This window comes from Rhineura floridana, chromosome 4, assembly GCF_030035675.1.
Source record: "Rhineura floridana isolate rRhiFlo1 chromosome 4, rRhiFlo1.hap2, whole genome shotgun sequence".
Taxonomy (NCBI): Eukaryota; Metazoa; Chordata; class Lepidosauria; order Squamata; family Rhineuridae; genus Rhineura; species Rhineura floridana.
Window position 1 is genome coordinate 209,569,126 of NC_084483.1, and position 16,334 is coordinate 209,585,459.

A 16,334-nucleotide genomic window follows, 5' to 3' on the forward strand; every position below is an offset into this window, starting at 1 on the left:
GTCCTGCTTGCGGGCTTCCCCCGGGCACCTGGTTGGCCACTGTGAGAACAGGATGCTGGACTAGATAGGCCACAGGCCTGATCCAGCAGGCTCTTCTTATGTTCTTATGACTTCTCAGGTGAAGGGAGAGATCTCAGCAATGGATGGAAGGAAGGATGTCTCTGTAAAGTTCAAACTGCGCAGTTGCCAAAGTTCTGTGATTCCTTCATATCTCTGTGTGTGTGCGTGTGCGTGTGCGTGTGCGTGTGTACACCAAGCAAGGATGGCTTGACTCTTTCCTCTCTATCTGTTTTCTACCTCAGAATCACCCTTCTCCTCATTTTTCTTTCTCACCTGCAGAGGGAACAATGTTCTCATATCTTGTGCACCCGGTGTGTGTGTGTGTGTGTAGCAAAGCAACTGAAGGAGGGTGATTGAAAATTGAGAAATTACAGGAGGAAAAAAGGATTAAGAAGTTTTCCCCACCCCATCCAGCTCCCTCCTGCACCCTCTCTAGGAAAAACCCAAACTACGTATTACATTAGTCTTTTTTTTTTCATTCACATTCTGAAACAGGCCACTTTTGTTTTGGAGGAAAAACAGCCACTGAGGGCCCCAACCCAAAATCTAGATCGGGCTAAGCCAATTTTGAACTGAAAATTGTGCACCCCTCAAGTATTTGTCCCTGAAGGTGATGTTCAGTGTGAACAGTAGGTTCAGCTGGTGGGGTTGTTATTATTAATTTATAAAGCACCTAAACCTTTCGCATTGCCACACAGAGATTAAAAGGCAGGACAGTCTCTGCTGCTAACATGTTCGCAATCTAATAGTCACAACACAAAAGGAACATGATATGAGGAGGGGAGAAAGCAAGCCAAGCCTTGGAGGGAGTGGCTGGGGCAACCAGCCCTGGATCAGATCAGATCTTGCTTTAACTGCAGAAGCCATTTCTGAAATGCACTGGAAACTTTGGGAGGAGCTAGTGTAGATAGCCTGCACCGTAGTCATTTTCACCATTACAACGTTGGTAAAAGAAGGTGCAAATTGCCCAAAAGCTGGGTTTGATGTAAAAAGGTCAGCGAAAGCCTCCTACACCCCCATCAACAGTGCTACATCACCCTTTTTCACACTTCATCCCCCCCCCCCGCAATGGCTGCTTGTAAGACAGGAACCTTCAAGGGGAGAATATGAACAGCAAGGATCAGAGGACCAGCTGGCGGGGAGAAACCAGTGGGATGTGGTGGGCTGCAAGCAAAACATGAGTCAGGAGAACTGGGCAATTGCCCAAAGAAGGGGGTGTTTCTTGGGGTCACATTAGCGGAAAAAATGCAAAATAGTTCCGCTCTGCTTACCACTTGGCTGGAGAAAGGAACTCCGCCCTTGGAGAAGGGAGGCTGAGGGCAAATGAAGCAAAGCAGGCTGATGAATGCCACAGAGGAGGCGGGATGACAACGTGCCCCGTTGCAGAATGAAAGATTAGCCACGTTATTTGGGTCAGCAGGTTCCCAGCCACTGGGTCCACAGGTTAATTCCCCACAGCTTCATTGATTCATGAACAGAAGCCCATTTTAACTGGTGAGGTCAAGATACAATCAGTATTGGCTGAGCGCACATGTCTCCTTGTTTTAGGCTGCCTTGCTTGTAGAGTGGGGTAAAGGAATGACCGTGCAGAAGGGCTGTGGGTCAGAGGTAGTGCATCTGCTTTGCAGAACGTCCCAGGTTCAACCCCAGTGGTGGCACCTCCAGGTAGAAGTGACAGAAACCCTTCCTGGAAACCCTGGAGAGCCCCTACCTGGACACGGAATAACGGGCTCAAGTTGCAGGAAGCCAGATTCCGACTGGGCATCAGGAAAACCTTCCTAACTTAGAGCCATATGACAATGGGACCAATGACCTAGAGAGGTCGTGGGTCCTCTGACACTGGAGGCCTTCAAGAGGCAGCTGGACAGTCATCTGTCGGGAATGCTTTGATTTGGATTCCTGCATTGAGCAGGGGGTTGGACTGGATGGCCTTATAGGCCCCTTCCAACTCTACTATTCTATGATTCTATGACTGCCGGTCAGTGTAGACAATACTGAGCTAGAGAGACCAATGGCCTGACTCAGCACCAGGCATCTTCCTCTGCTCCTAACAACGAGCTACTAAAAATCGCCTTTCCTCCTAGCCTGCCTGGGACTTCCTTCCCGCAGAGCCTCCGGCAACCCACCCTGAATTCATGGCCATAAAGTTTCAGTCCTGAGTGCAAGGCCAGCGACTGCTCACGCTCATTGACTTGTCATGTTTTCCTTGCAGTCTTCAGAAAAGTGGACTCTATAGCTGATGACGTGAACTCAGTTCAGACATACTATGAGAAGAAAATTGTGTCTGTCCAGGAGACCCTCCAGGACCTGGGTAAGTGGGATGTACTAGCCAGCAGTGCAGTGGCAAATTCAGAAGTGCAGGGCCCCTTCATGACAGTCACGCCCCGCCCCCAGGATTCACCGTCTCTTCTGCAATCACAGAATTACAGAACCAGAATAAAACTGCCATGTGCATAGGCTTTCCCCCCACTGTTTGTAAGTATGTTTAGGATTTCAGCCTCATTTGGCCTAAAGCAACTGAAGTCACCCACGCCGTACATTTAATGCTCTCATGTATCACTTTAATAGTCGTGGGTTCCCCCAAAGAATCCTGGGAACTGTAATTTTGTTAAGGGTGCTGGGAACTGCAACTGTGTGTGACGTCCGGGTAAAATACAGTTCCCAGGATTCTTTGAGGGTTGCCTTTACTGTTAAGAGAGCCAGTGTGGTGTAGTGGTTAAGGTGTTGGACTACGACCTGGAAGACCAGGGTTCGAATCCACACACAGCCATGAAGCTCACTGGGTGGCCTTGGGCCAGTCATTGCCTCTCAGCCTCAGAGGAGGGCAATGGTAAAAACCCCTCTGAATACCGCTTACCATGAAAACCCTATTTGTAGGGTCGCCATAAGTCAGGATTGACTTGAAGGCAGTCCATTCCCTTTTTTTACAGTTAAAGTGGCATAAGAGTGCTTTAAATGTATGGTTTGGATGGGACCTGAGCTCCTTTAACAGGTGGGAAGAACAGAGCAGTGACCCTCTGAATACAAAACACATCCTCTAGTTAAAGATCCGTAGGTACTAGTGTGGTGAAAATCACCCCAGCCCCATAGAAAGCTTCTGCACACAGCTAGCTTTCCAAGCTGATATCTCCTGTCACAAGAAGCCATTCACATGATCATGGTGGCTGTAGCTTGTGTACCACAGAAATTAGGCATTTAAGGCTTCTGTCGGATGGTGTGGGGCAGCTGTGCATCAAGGTCTACGTTTTGCAGAGTTTGCAAGATCTTGGTAGAAGAGGAAGTGAATCAGTAAGATATCTCAATGAGAAGAACCAACGTCTGCTTAATTGTTGGGCAAAGAAATAAATAAGTTAACACTTCTTGTGAATGAGTGAGAAAGTTTATCGTCAGTCAGCAAACTGTGGTCAGTTTTGGTCTGTCAGCAAATGACTGGTGAATTTTATGAGCAGCTGCAAGTGACTGGCACGTCTCGGACTCAGTCAGAAAGAAAAAGAAACTAGTCTAACAGCACCATCCTAAGCAGATCTCAGTGGGGCTTATTTCCTGGTAAATGTGTTTAGGATTGCAGCCCTAATGGATGTTCCTGAATATCCCGGGCACCACCCAAAAAGAAAAAATTGAGGGCTGAGAGGGTGGCATAGCTCAATGTTGGAGCACAAGGATGGGTCAGGAGCAATTAGTAACTATTAAGTTTGTTTATATACCACTTGATGGTAATTAAACCTCTAGTTTGCAGAAGAGAAATTATCTAATGGGCTCTGTCATTACTAACTTTGAAGGGCTCTTACTTTCAGTGGGACTTAATCATAATGATGTTAAGTAATAATAATAATAATAATAATAATAAATGTACCAGCAGTGTGTATGGTGCTTTAGAAAGGACAGATCTGACCTTGCAATCTATAATTATCTCCAAGGAGACAAGACATGAAAGACCGTGGAGGCAGGGGAAAGACGATGTCGTTGTTTCAGTAACTTCAGTAACAGGCATTTAGGATGAGCTGCTGTGGGGCCTGGGGCCTAGTTGCAAGGAACATTTTCCAGATTGTGCCTATGGAGTTTTCTTTGTTGGGTCTACCTATTTGTTTACTCAAAGATACTTTAGGAAGCACAAGAAGAATCTGTTCTGTATGGAGACTGAAGGCCAAGTTAGACAAGATGGCAGACCTGTGATCAGATCTCCTATCTCTTTGGGTTTTAGCAAGTACAAGCTGTAGGGAGATGAGTCTGGATCAGGACCACAGTGCTGGGAGAGAGCCGGGTTAACCTTCCTGTGCCATATTTCCAATGGACCCCCCCCCCAGTTGCTGTTAGGAGCAGTGTACCTGTATACCCCGTGTTAATGTAACCCAAATTGTGCAATAAGCAAAGCTGGATTCTGCAACCTATATACATTATGCAAATTGCCCAATCTGCATAATTTCCTCTGACATCCATCATGTATTCTGCACAGTTTAGCCATGGGGAAGGAGAAAGCATAAGCAACTGCTGTTTACGTGCCTGATGTCGTTTAAGCAGACGCTTCACGCCACTCTGTTTCTGCACCCTCATCCAGATCAGAAATCCGTGGGCAACTGCTCCTTCTGCCATGATGCCGGCCAGCTAGGACAGCAGATCAGCAAAGTACAAGAGGAGCTGCAGGAGATTCAGAAGAAACTCTTCGCTCAGGAGGTGTTACTTGACCAGGCTGGACAAACCCACCAGCAGCTCTCATCCAGCAGCAACAAGATCACTGACGAGGTGGACAATTGCTTCTTTGCCATTCAGCGAGTCAACCAGAGTTTAGGTCTCTTCCTGGCCCAGGTGAGGGGTTGGCAGTCTACCACCTCTGAGCTGGGCAGCTCGCTGAAAGAGCTATCACAGGAGCGCTTTGACATCGAAGCTGCTGTGCAGCAGATGAACTTCACTGCTGGGCAGACCTTGGATTGGGTCCATGTCATCCAAAGGAAGACAAACGAGGAGACCCTGACGCTGCAGAAGATCGTGACAGACTGGCAGAACTACACCCGGCTCCTTGGCAGCTTGAGGACCACCTCCTCCAAAACAGGTGAACTGGTCAAGAGCATCCAGACAAACTTGGGTATGGCCTCACAGAGGATCAGCCAAAACTCTGAGAGCATGCATGACCTCGCCCTCCAGGTGATGAGCTTACAGTTGCAGCTGGACAACATCTCCTCCTTCCTGGATGACCATGAGGAGAACATGCATGATCTTCAGTACCACACCCGGTACACACAGAACCGGACAGATGAGCGATTTGAGACCTTGGAAGGTCGCATGACCTCCCACGAGATTGAGATCAGCACCATCTTCACCAACATCAACGCCACCGACAGTCACGTCCACAGCATGCTCAAGTACCTGGACGATGTGCGGCTCTCTTGCACGCTGGGCTTCCACACGCATGCCGAGGAACTTTACTACCTGAACAAGACCGTCAGCCTCATGTTGAGCACCACGGACGTCCTACGGGAACGCTTCAGCTTCCTCAACGCCCGGCTGGACTTTGATATCCGCAACCTCTCCATGGTCATGGAAGAGATGAAGACAGTTGACACCCACCATGGGAAGATCCTCCAGAACATCACCATCTTACGAGGTGAGATACAGCATGGGGAGGCAAATGGGGCAGGGTTTCCTGCTGAAAATCTCCAAAATAAAGGGCACTCTGCAGTGGCAGCATCCAAAATTGGGGATACCCCTTCTGTTCAGTGGAAGAGCGGAAGCAGGGTGTGTCTGCTAATAGTTTCTGTGAAAGAAAATTTGTGTTTTTATTTTTTTTTAACGAGGACCAACCCTTCACAGATTATAAAGTCAGGTGTGTTTGGCAAGCCTACAGAGGGCAGCCATGCAAAAAAATCCACAAAAATTCTTTAAAAATGTATTAGCATCCCTGCCTTTGCATGTTTTAATAATTCATAGCCAAAAACACAAAAGAGAATGGGGGGGTTTGCATAACACAATAAGCCAAACTATGGGTTAGCTAGCCCCCACAAATGTATGGGCTCTTGTACCCACTTTGAGCCTCCCACATCCTTTTTTCTGCCATGCTGCACTTAGTGTATCATCCAAACTGGGACTCCTGGGCAATTTCTCTTCTCGCTAACAATGAGCTGTAGGTAAGAATAGACGTTGTGCTAAAGTGCGAAGTAGACCAGCATTCACCAAGGTTATACTGACAACCCCTAATTAGCCCCAGCCAGCATGGCCATCTGATAGCTGAGGCTGATGGGAACACAAATGGCTGGCTGGAGCTGATGGGATTTATAGCCCAAAATACGTGGAGGGCACCAAATTGGCAAAGGCTAATCTGGAGGGACGAACTCAGCCCCTCTCTGGACTTGCAGGGCAGGTCTGCTTTCTGCAGTAGGCAGGCAGTGGGCGACGACTGAGGCAATCCGGTGCACGTTTACTCAGGAAAGGAGCAAGCCCCATTGCAATCAATGGACTTATTGCTGTGTGAACATTATTATTTATTATCATTTATGTGGTTTATCTCCTGCCCTTCCTCGCGAAGGAGCCCTAGGCGGCATATGGCTGTACTATAAATGGGTGTTTCTCGGCCTCTCCGATGGTTTCTGACTTGGCCCATGGGCAACAGCGACTTTTGAGGCTGTTTTGGAGTGTGGGAGGCAACCATGGAGTGCTCAACAGCACCCTGTTCTCTGCTGCACCACTGGGTCCCAGTCTCCCCAGTGGCAATAGTCAGTCTCTCTCCCCCACCCGGACCCAAGTGTGGTGGTTCTGGTTTAAACAGCAGCATCACTGGTCCCAGGGGCGGCTTCAGGGTCTGTGGCCCTATGTCCTCCCTCAGACGCAGTTGGACTCAGACGCAGTTGGGCCTGGATCCCGACCAGCACGCTCTGGCCTTCTCAGGGCTACTTCATGTTGGCGTGTGCGTATAGAGATCATACAAGGAAGAAATCCAAGTGTCGCATAGAACAGTAAATAAGCCAGGCCAGGCAAGTTTCTTGTAAGAGTCTTTACTAGGCAAAGACATTAGACACAGTTCTCTGTAACCAAACTCCTTCCCCCACACAGAGCCTCAGCAAGTTTCCCCTTATCTACTTGCCAGCCAGCTGCTGACCTTGGCAAACCTGGCGCTCTGTTCTTCCAGCTTAACCCTTCTGCTTCAGGTTTCACTCTCTCTGCTAAAAACCCTGTCTGTGAGTCTCACAGCATGCTTCACTGACCAACAGCCCCCACCTGAGACTCACAGATTACAAAACCTCATGGTTCTACAATACATTTCTATAACATTAACTTTTTCATTTCAATACATATCAGTACATGGTTTGTTTCCTTACAGTTTCTATTTACATTTTCAGTTCAGGTTTTGTTTCTTTATTTCTTTATTCACACAAGTTTCACAATGTTTTGTTCACTTTTATTTGTTAACACATTTATATTTCATTCCTCAATACAAAACTTCCACATGAGATCCATTGTTTCTTTATCAATTGGCCCTTCTTTTTCCCATTCTACAGGATATTCATCTGTCTCATCATTCTGTTGTGTAACATTAAATGTGAATCTCTGAGGTGGTTGTCCTTTCGTTTTTCTTTCTGATCTCCTAACAGTATCTATTTCCATTTCTTCCTCACTCTCAATTTTACTTGGACCTGCACCTGTGTCTGCACTTGTGCCTGGCACTTCTGTATCTTGCATTGCCATGTCTTCACTTCTCAGCCTCTTTACAGTACATTTGCCTTTGTGAATTAGATCAGTCAATGCAGTTCTTAATGGAATTTGCTGCCCAAAAGGAACATCTGCTGCTTCCTGCTTGCTTGCACCCTCAAGTATCACTGTTTGACTGTCTCTCCAAGGTTTATCTATCACCTTTATGCTTCTGCTTAACACTAATTGTTGTTTCTCAGGCAACCAAACTCTATAATATGAATTCTGAAATCCCAAAATGCGTCCTGCCTGAGCTCTTGAGCCTAATTTACCATGCCTTTTCTGTTTTGCAATATGTACCCAGCATTTTGCCACAAAACGCTCTATGTGTTTCACCCTGGGCTTTCTTCCAGTCAACTTCTCATAGGGAGACATGCCTATTACTCTGTGCATAAGGCGGTTCTGAATGTATGTAGTGTACAGAATACATTCACCCCAATAAGTGTTATTCATATCTGCATCTGCTAGCATGGCTCTCATTGAATCCTGCAATGACCGGTTCCTCCTCTCTGCAGTTCCGTTGGAGGATGGGCTGAAGGGAGCAGTGAGACTTTGTATTATTCCCTTCTTTTCCAAATATGTTTTAAATGAATTACTGGTACATTCCCCACCTTGATCTGATTTGATATTCTTGATAACAACCCCATATTGTGTCTCTGTCCTCTGTATAAATGCCTTTAATTTCTCTTCTGCTTCACTTTTCTTTTTCAATAAGAATACATGTGTAAATCTGGAGAAATCATCCACAATCACTAAATAAAACCTTGCTCCACCTTTTGAGCACTGGAAAGGTCCAGCCAAGTCCACATGTATAAGCTGATAGGGTTTAGTGGTCGTGCTTTCACAGCTCTTATTTACCGGAGTCACAGTCATTTTTGTTTTATAGCATACCTTGTTGGTCAGTGACGCAGGCTGTGAGACTCACGGACAAGGTTTTTAGCAGAGAGAGAGAAACCTGAAGCAGAAGGGTTAAGCTGTGAGAACAGAGTGCCAGACTATCAAGGTCAGTGGCTGGCTGGGAGTGTGATAAGGTGGGAAACTTGCAGGAACTCAGAGTGGGGGAAGAAATGTCACATTCATCCACATGCTCACGATGTGTTAATTTCAAATCTTGACTATGCTTTGGGGTATTTTTCACTTTTTCATAATGTGCGTGTCCCAATCTTCTGTGCCATTCATGTAAACAATTTTCATGTTTATTTTTATTTACTCCTATCCAGGCACACGTGGGTTTATCAAGAGTGCACTCAACCATAAACATTTGATTCTGTAATTTCCCTTGCATACATATGTCACCATCCTTTCTCACAAAACATCTATCCCCTTCAAATGTAATTTTACAACCTATTTGAGCTAATTTTCTCTGATAGAATGTTATATTTTAAACCAGAAACTAATAATACATCTGTTAATATAGTTCCCAAATTACATAACCTGAGCGTGCCTCTTGCAATTGCATCCTGAGTCGATCCGTCAGCCAGATAAATCTTCTCCTGCACTGGCTTTGAAGTGTAAAATAAACTAGAGTCTGTGATCAGGCAATTAGACGCTCCGCTGTCGAGAAGCCACTTAGAGTTAATTAGTTTATTGTCCTCCTTAGTAACAAAGTTCACGCTTGTTCTCTGACTTCCAAAGTCCCTGTTATTTCTCTTCTTTAAACAATGTCTCTGTATATGTCCACGGGACCCACAAAAATAACATATTTTATTCTCTTGCCTGTTTCTTTGATATTGTTGTACAGCCACAGTCTCTTTTAACTCAGTTTTCTTATTCTCTTGTCTCCGATTCCACTCTTGTTGAAGTTTCTGTTCTACAAAGTCCAAATTTAGATTTCCGTCTGGTAAAGTTTCTAAGCTCGAGACCATGACATCCCATTTTTGATCAAATGAAGATAACAGTATATAGACCATCTGAATGTCACTATGATGCACTCCTCTATCTTGCAGCTCAGCATTTAATCTACAAAATTCAGCCAGATGCTCTGTCATAGTCACTTCATCTGTAAAACGCATCTGATAAAGTTTCCGTGCTAAGCACAGCCTGCTCCCTGCAGTTTGCTGCACATGAGCGGCTCTTAGCTTCTCCCACATTTGATTAGCTGTCGGCTCATTACTCACCAGCAACAGTTGTGAATCAGACAGCCCCAGAGTTATAAAAGCCTTCGCTTTCTCGTCTTTCTTCAACCACGCTGCTGAAGGAGCTGCCGGAGGGGGGTTTTCTACGACATCATTCAAATCTTCTTTAATCAGAACTGCTCTCATTCTCCATTTCCAGCTGGAGTAGTTCACAGCATTCAGCCTCTCCATCGGCATCCCGGACGACAGGTTTACAGCCATGTTGTCCACTCTTACTTGCATCTTTCTTGCACTTTCGTTTCTCTCAGCAACAACGTCACGTCAACGACTCTTGAACCCGTTACCTTGTATGATAAGCTGGGCCCATAACCCCTGTTGGCGTGTGCGTATAGAGATCATACAAGGAAGAAATCCAAGTGTCGCATAGAACAGTAAATAAGCCAGGCCAGGCAAGTTTCTTGTAAGAGTCTTTACTAGGCAAAGACATTAGACACAGTTCTCTGTAACCAAACTCCTTCCCCCACACAGAGCCTCAGCAAGTTTCCCCTTATCTACTTGCCAGCCAGCTGCTGACCTTGGCAAACCTGGCGCTCTGTTCTTCCAGCTTAACCCTTCTGCTTCAGGTTTCACTCTCTCTGCTAAAAACCCTGTCTGTGAGTCTCACAGCATGCTTCACTGACCAACACTTCAGAGGCACAGTTCCTCCCCCCCCCCAAATGGAGAGATTTGAGTTGTTCTTCCTGCTGGCTCCAGATCATTGCAGCCTCCTTTCAATCTCCAGAGTGGATTTATTAGGTCTGCAAAACCTAGATAAATAAATGAGTAGGAGACCTGGATGACAGTCTTGATATTTTGCAGGCTTGTTTTGGCCAGTTTGAAGAACCGGCTTTCCCATCAGCCCCTGGCCACTCTAAACGATCCTCATAAATGGGCTTCTCAAATGAGTGTCCCCATTTGAGATGGCCAGCTTTGATTCCAAGACCGCCAAACAGAACATCTGCAAAGCCCAGCATTGGAATCAAACCACCAACTAGTGCAGTGGAATCAGTAGAGAAATGAAGAGGACTCTGCGACTTTTGCCATTTTTAACATAATAATAATAATAATTTAATTTGTGTGTCGCCTATCTGGCCAATGGCCACTCTAAGCGACGTACAATTCAATTGCAAAATGCATCACAATAAAATACAAATAAAATACAATATAACAGTAAAATAGTAACAGTTCAGAGTAATAGGCAATTTGTGCTAAAAATTAACCCTCCCCGGAAGTCCCAAAGGCCTGTCTGAAGAGCCAGGTCTTCAAGGCTTTGCGGAATACGTTCAGGGAAGGGGCATGCCGAAGGTCATACGGGAGGGAGTTCCAGAGAGTGGGGGCCGCCACTGAAAATGCCCTCTCTCTAGTCCCCACCAACCTAGCTGTTTTAGTTGGTGGGACTGAGAGAAGGTCCTGAGTGGCTGATCTTGTCGGGCGGCATAATTGGTGGCGCTGGAGGCGCTCCATCAGGTAAACTGGGCCGAAACCGTGTAGGGATTTAAAGGTTAATACCAACACCTTGAATTGAGCCCGGAAAATAACTGGAAGCCAGTGCAGATCGAACAACACTGGGGTGATGTGTTCCCGGCGGCGACAATTTGTGAGTAGTCGAGCCGCAGCATTTTGTATAAGTTGCAATTTCCGGACCGTTTTCAAGGGTATCCCCACGTAGAGCGCATTACAGTAATCTAAACGAGAGGTGACCAGGGCATGTACTACCAGTGGGAGCTGATGAACAGGAAGGTAGGGTTGCAGCCTACGTATAAGGTGTAGTTGGTACCAAGCTGCCCGGCTCACTGCCGAGATCTGAGCCTCCATGGACAGCTTGGAATCAAGAACAACCCCAAGGCTGCGGACCTGGTCCTTTAGGGGTAATCTCACCCCATTGAACATCAGGTCAACAAGACTGGTTTAGACTCATTTGCTCGATGTTGGGGCCACTGATGCACAGAGGTGGATTTCTTGTGTCCCTGCACCCCAGGCCATGCAGGGCAGAATTGCTACAGAGCATTTGTGGGCACCAGCAGAGGAAGAAATGCCAGCTCAGATAAGGTGTCGGCTGCTCCTTTCCAGCCCCAGTCTGGGGGTGTCAAAGGATGTCTGCTAATTCCCACTGATAAAGAGCCCCTCACCTGGTCACTTGTGAGAGCAAAGGAAAGGCAGTTCCAAAAATTGGCTCTTTGAGGGCAAGGATGAGTGGTGAAGAAATGTGTAGGCAAAAAGGCTTGGGGAAAATATTTGTGGGCTGATCTGCAAGGCTGCCATCTCAGTACATGGCCACACACTCCTGGGTCATAAGGAGGGCTTGCTTAGCGCAGATGCAAGACAGAGAACCCGCCATCTCTTTGTCTGTGCACATGTGAACGCAGCCTCTAGCAGTGCTAAGGAAGTGGTCTGCGCAGCTGGTTTCTATTAGAGGAGGGCTGGCTTTGTAACATCTACAATAAAACACTTGACTGGAAACAGCAGAGTGTCAACCCTCTGGCTGTGAAACCTGCCTCCTGGGACGGAAGAAACTGGGTTTGCATTTCAGGAAGATGCTTTGCATGTGGGAGCAGGGAGTGAAAGTCTGCGGCTGGCAGGGAAATTCTGTCACAATGTGAGGATCCACGCAGGCCTCACAAGCCGTGCTGCCATTGCCACTGCTACTGCTGCTGTCGCAGCACACTGGACTTTCCGCTTTGTGTTCTGCTGCCAAATTTCCAGGAACTGGTTCTGTGATGGTGAAAGAGAAAGGGCAGGTGGGCAGTGGTGATCAGAGGTCTGGAGGATTTCTGTAGGGAGGAGGGGCTGGGGGTGGAGTGCTGTTTTGGTTGGTTGGTTGCAAAGAAGTAGCACAGGTGAGCCAGAGATCTGGGCAAACATGGGAGGATCAGTTTGAGAGCATGCGGAGGGGGAGCGCAAGATGGCCAGTGGTGGTCAGTGCCTTGCTAGGGAATTGAAGCAGTGGAACACCTCTGAGATTGGCCTAGGACTCCCCAGCTGCCTGGACTACTCAGGGACGAGGGCACTCTCTATATGCTCAGAGCTTCCCTTAATTTCCACCTCACACTGGCTGTGTAGGTGCACATCCATTTCCTCTGCATCCAATGTGCTCCCACTGCTGGTTTAGGAAGTGGTGCATACTAGGATTGCCAGGTTCCTGGCCTGAGACTGATCCTGTATCTTTAGGAGACGTGAAAGTCAGCCAAGTGCAGGTGTTCTTGCAACCCTGTAATGAGAAAAACCACAAGGTGGAATTCTCCCTCCCCCCTCCACAACTTTTAAAGATAAAGACCTTTTGGTTGCCAAGCCTGGCCTCCCAGAGGTCTTCTGTACCTTTAAAAGTTGTGCAGGGGGAAGAGAGAATTCCACCTTGTGGTTTTCTCATTACAGTGTTGCAAGAACACCTGCACTTGGCTGGCTTTCTCTTCTCCTAAAGATACAGGATCAGTCTCAGGCCCTGAGCCTGGCAACCCTCGTGCATACACAGCATTAGCTGCAATCCAGTTCTATATCCGTCGTTTCTTATGAAATCCTGCATTTTGGTGTGTTTTTCCCCAAACCAGCTTTGATTCGGACTGAGAAAAAGAGCAAACCAGCTGTGTTTTAAGCCAGTAATGTGTGTCCAGCCACCTTCCAGGGCTGAGTTCTGGATTTTGGAGCTGAGCCCAGGATCAAATGAAGCCCTAGACTTGGGGAGTGCCAAGCTGGGTCATGTGTCAGCCCTCTTAGTCGCTGCCCTACTGCAGCTTCAGCAGAGGCTGCCCACCCTCCATGCCCAGGCACTCTGAGTCCTGTTTATCCTTTCTGCTGCCGAGACTTTTTTTTACTGTGGAAAAAGTGTGCAATGCTCAATAAGCTGGTGTAAGTCAGACCCATCCATGGGTGCTGCCCCAGACTGGCCCATTTATATGGCTGGCCTGGCAGAACTGCCTGAGTCAATACATGATTGCATCCCAAGCTGCAAGTTTGGAAAGGCAAGGGGGTGGGGCCTGGAGGTTTTCCTTGGCTTTTTCTGGGTGGTACTGGAGAGCTCAAGGCTGATGTTTATCTCCCGGCTTGCAGGTCTGAGCACACTCCGTCCCCAGACTCTCCCAGCCAGGGGATCAGATCCAAGCAGCTCCAGACTGGATCCTCTCAACTTCACTCTTAAAGTGGCAGAAGGAACATCCGGGGAAGTCGTCAGTGACATGTTGCAGATTACACCCACAATGGAAAAAGAAAGCCAGCCTGCAGGGGGCCCGAGGCAGACTATGTGAGGGCAGAGTGTCTGGTGGTGGTGAGAAGGGACCTATTTATTTGCAAACATTCTGGTTGAGCTTCTAGCCCTCATGGCCTTGTAAGAGCTGAGCAGCGGCCAGCAGCTGAGCAAGCTGTTTTTGCCTCCGTGGGCCCCTCTGGGTTGGTGTTTTTGTGTGGGTGTCTGCAACACGTCATAGACGCGATAACAGTGCATTAGTGGCAGATTTATACTGGGGCATCCACGCATCATTCCGCCGTATTAGTTGTTCTGCGATGGTTCCTCAATGTTCCCACATGTTTGCTGTCTGGAGGGGCACTCTGGCGCTATAGCACGACAAAAGCGGTGGGGGAGGGGGAAGTTACAGGATTTCAGCAGGACATTTTGGGGCATGCACAGATTGAAAAGGAAGCAATATGCCCACCCTGGAACGTTTGCTGGTGCAAACAGTATTCTGTTGGTTCCTCATGCGTGCCTACATACATATATGCGTCTTGCTCACCCCTTTCATTCAGCTGGACGAGTCGCCTCCTTCAGACTGGCAATCTCAAACTATTTCCTAGCTGTTTGGGGCCAATTGTGGCCAGTCTGCTTCTGTCTTGGAATTGCTTTTTAATAATAATAAAACTTTATTTTTACCCCACCCTTTTCCAATAGGACTCAGAGCGGCTTACAACTAAAAACAACATCATTAAAACATACAGAGTATATTATTAAAAAAGAATTAAACTATAAGGGAAAATTAAAAACTATAAGATAAAAGTTAAAACAGCGAACAATTTAAAATAATAATCATATAATATGATCACCAAGCCTATAAGACATTAATCCTGGTCGTTCTCTGTCCCAAATGCCCGCTGAAATAAAACAGTCTTTACTTGTCGCCGAAAAGACGGCAAGGAGGGAGCTGATCGTACCTTACTCGGGAGGGAGTTCCACAACCTAGGGGCGACCACCGAAAAGGCCCTATCTCGTGTCCACATCAAATGTGCTTGCGAAGGTGTAGGGAACACAAGCAGGGCCTCACCTAAAGATCTCAAGTCCTGGGCAGGTTCATGTAGGGAGATGCGATCTGTCAAATAGTCTGGACCTGAGCCGTATAGGGCTTTGTAGGTCAAAACCAGTACTTTGAATTGTGACCGGAAACAAATTGGCAGCCAGTGGAGCTGTTGTAACAGGGGAGTTGTATGGTCCCTGTAACCAGCCCCAGTTAGTACTCTGGCTGCAGCTCTTTGTACCAATTTAAGTTTCCGAACAGTCTTCAAAGGCAGCCCCACGTAGAGCGTGTTACAATAGTCTAAGCGGGATGTGACCAAGGCATGCATCACCCTGGTCAGATCAGGCAGGTCCAGGAACGGGCGCAGCTGGCGCACCAGTTTTAATTGGGCAAATGCGCTCCTGGATACTGCAGCAATTTGGGCCTCCAAATTCAAAGCTGAGTCCAGGAGTACGCCCAAACTGCGAACATGAGACTTCAGGGGGAGTGCGACCCCATCCAGTACCGGTTGAGCCCCTATTCCCAGATCTGCCCTCCGACTGACCAGGAGTACCTCTGTTTTGTCAGGATTTAATCTCAACTTGTTTGCCCTCATCCAGTCCATCACTGATGCCAGACACTGGTTTAGGGTCCGTACGGCTTCCTTGGCTTCAGGTGGAAAAGAGAAATAGAGTTGAGTGTCATCAGCATACTGATGGCACTGAACACCAAAACCCCGGATAACCTCTCCCAGCGGTTTCATGTAGATGTTAAATAACATGGGGGACAGAACGGAACCCTGAGGGACCCCATAGGTCAATGGCCAAGGGGTCGAGCAGGAGTCCCCCAGTACCACCTTCTGGGTTCGGTCCTCCAGGAAGGATTGGAGCCACTGTAAAACAGTGCCCCCAAGTCCCATCTCGGCAAGGCGGCCCAGAAGGATACCATGATCGATGGTATCGAAAGCTGCTGAGAGGTCCAGTAGAACCAGCAGAGACACACTCCCTCTGTCCAGTTCTCTGCGTAGGTCATCCACCAAGGCGACCAAAGCCGTCTCTGTCCCATAGCCAGGCCTGAAACCAGATTGAATTGGATCCAGATAATCTGTATCATCCAGGAATCTCTGGAGTTGGGCGACCACCACACGCTCTATTATCTTACTTAAAAATGGAATATTGGAGACTGGCCGGTAGTTGCCCAATAAAGAGGGATCAAGGGAGGCTTTTTCAGCAGTGGTCTTATAACTGCCTCCTTTAAGCATGATGGAATTCTGCCTTGTTGTAGCGAG

General features: G+C 47.4%; 1 protein-coding gene across 2 annotated transcripts in view; it reads left to right on the forward strand.

Annotated features, from left to right (window-relative positions):
- Positions 1-16,334, forward strand: part of SCARA3 (scavenger receptor class A member 3) — a 50,125-nt gene that overhangs the window by 24,602 nt on the left and 9,189 nt on the right. For both annotated transcript variants that reach the window (XM_061625890.1, XM_061625891.1), the window contains 2 exons: positions 2,273-2,371; positions 4,616-5,659. In XM_061625890.1, the coding sequence (XP_061481874.1) occupies positions 2,273-2,371; positions 4,616-5,659 (1,143 nt within the window). The remainder of the gene's footprint in view (positions 1-2,272; positions 2,372-4,615; positions 5,660-16,334) is intronic.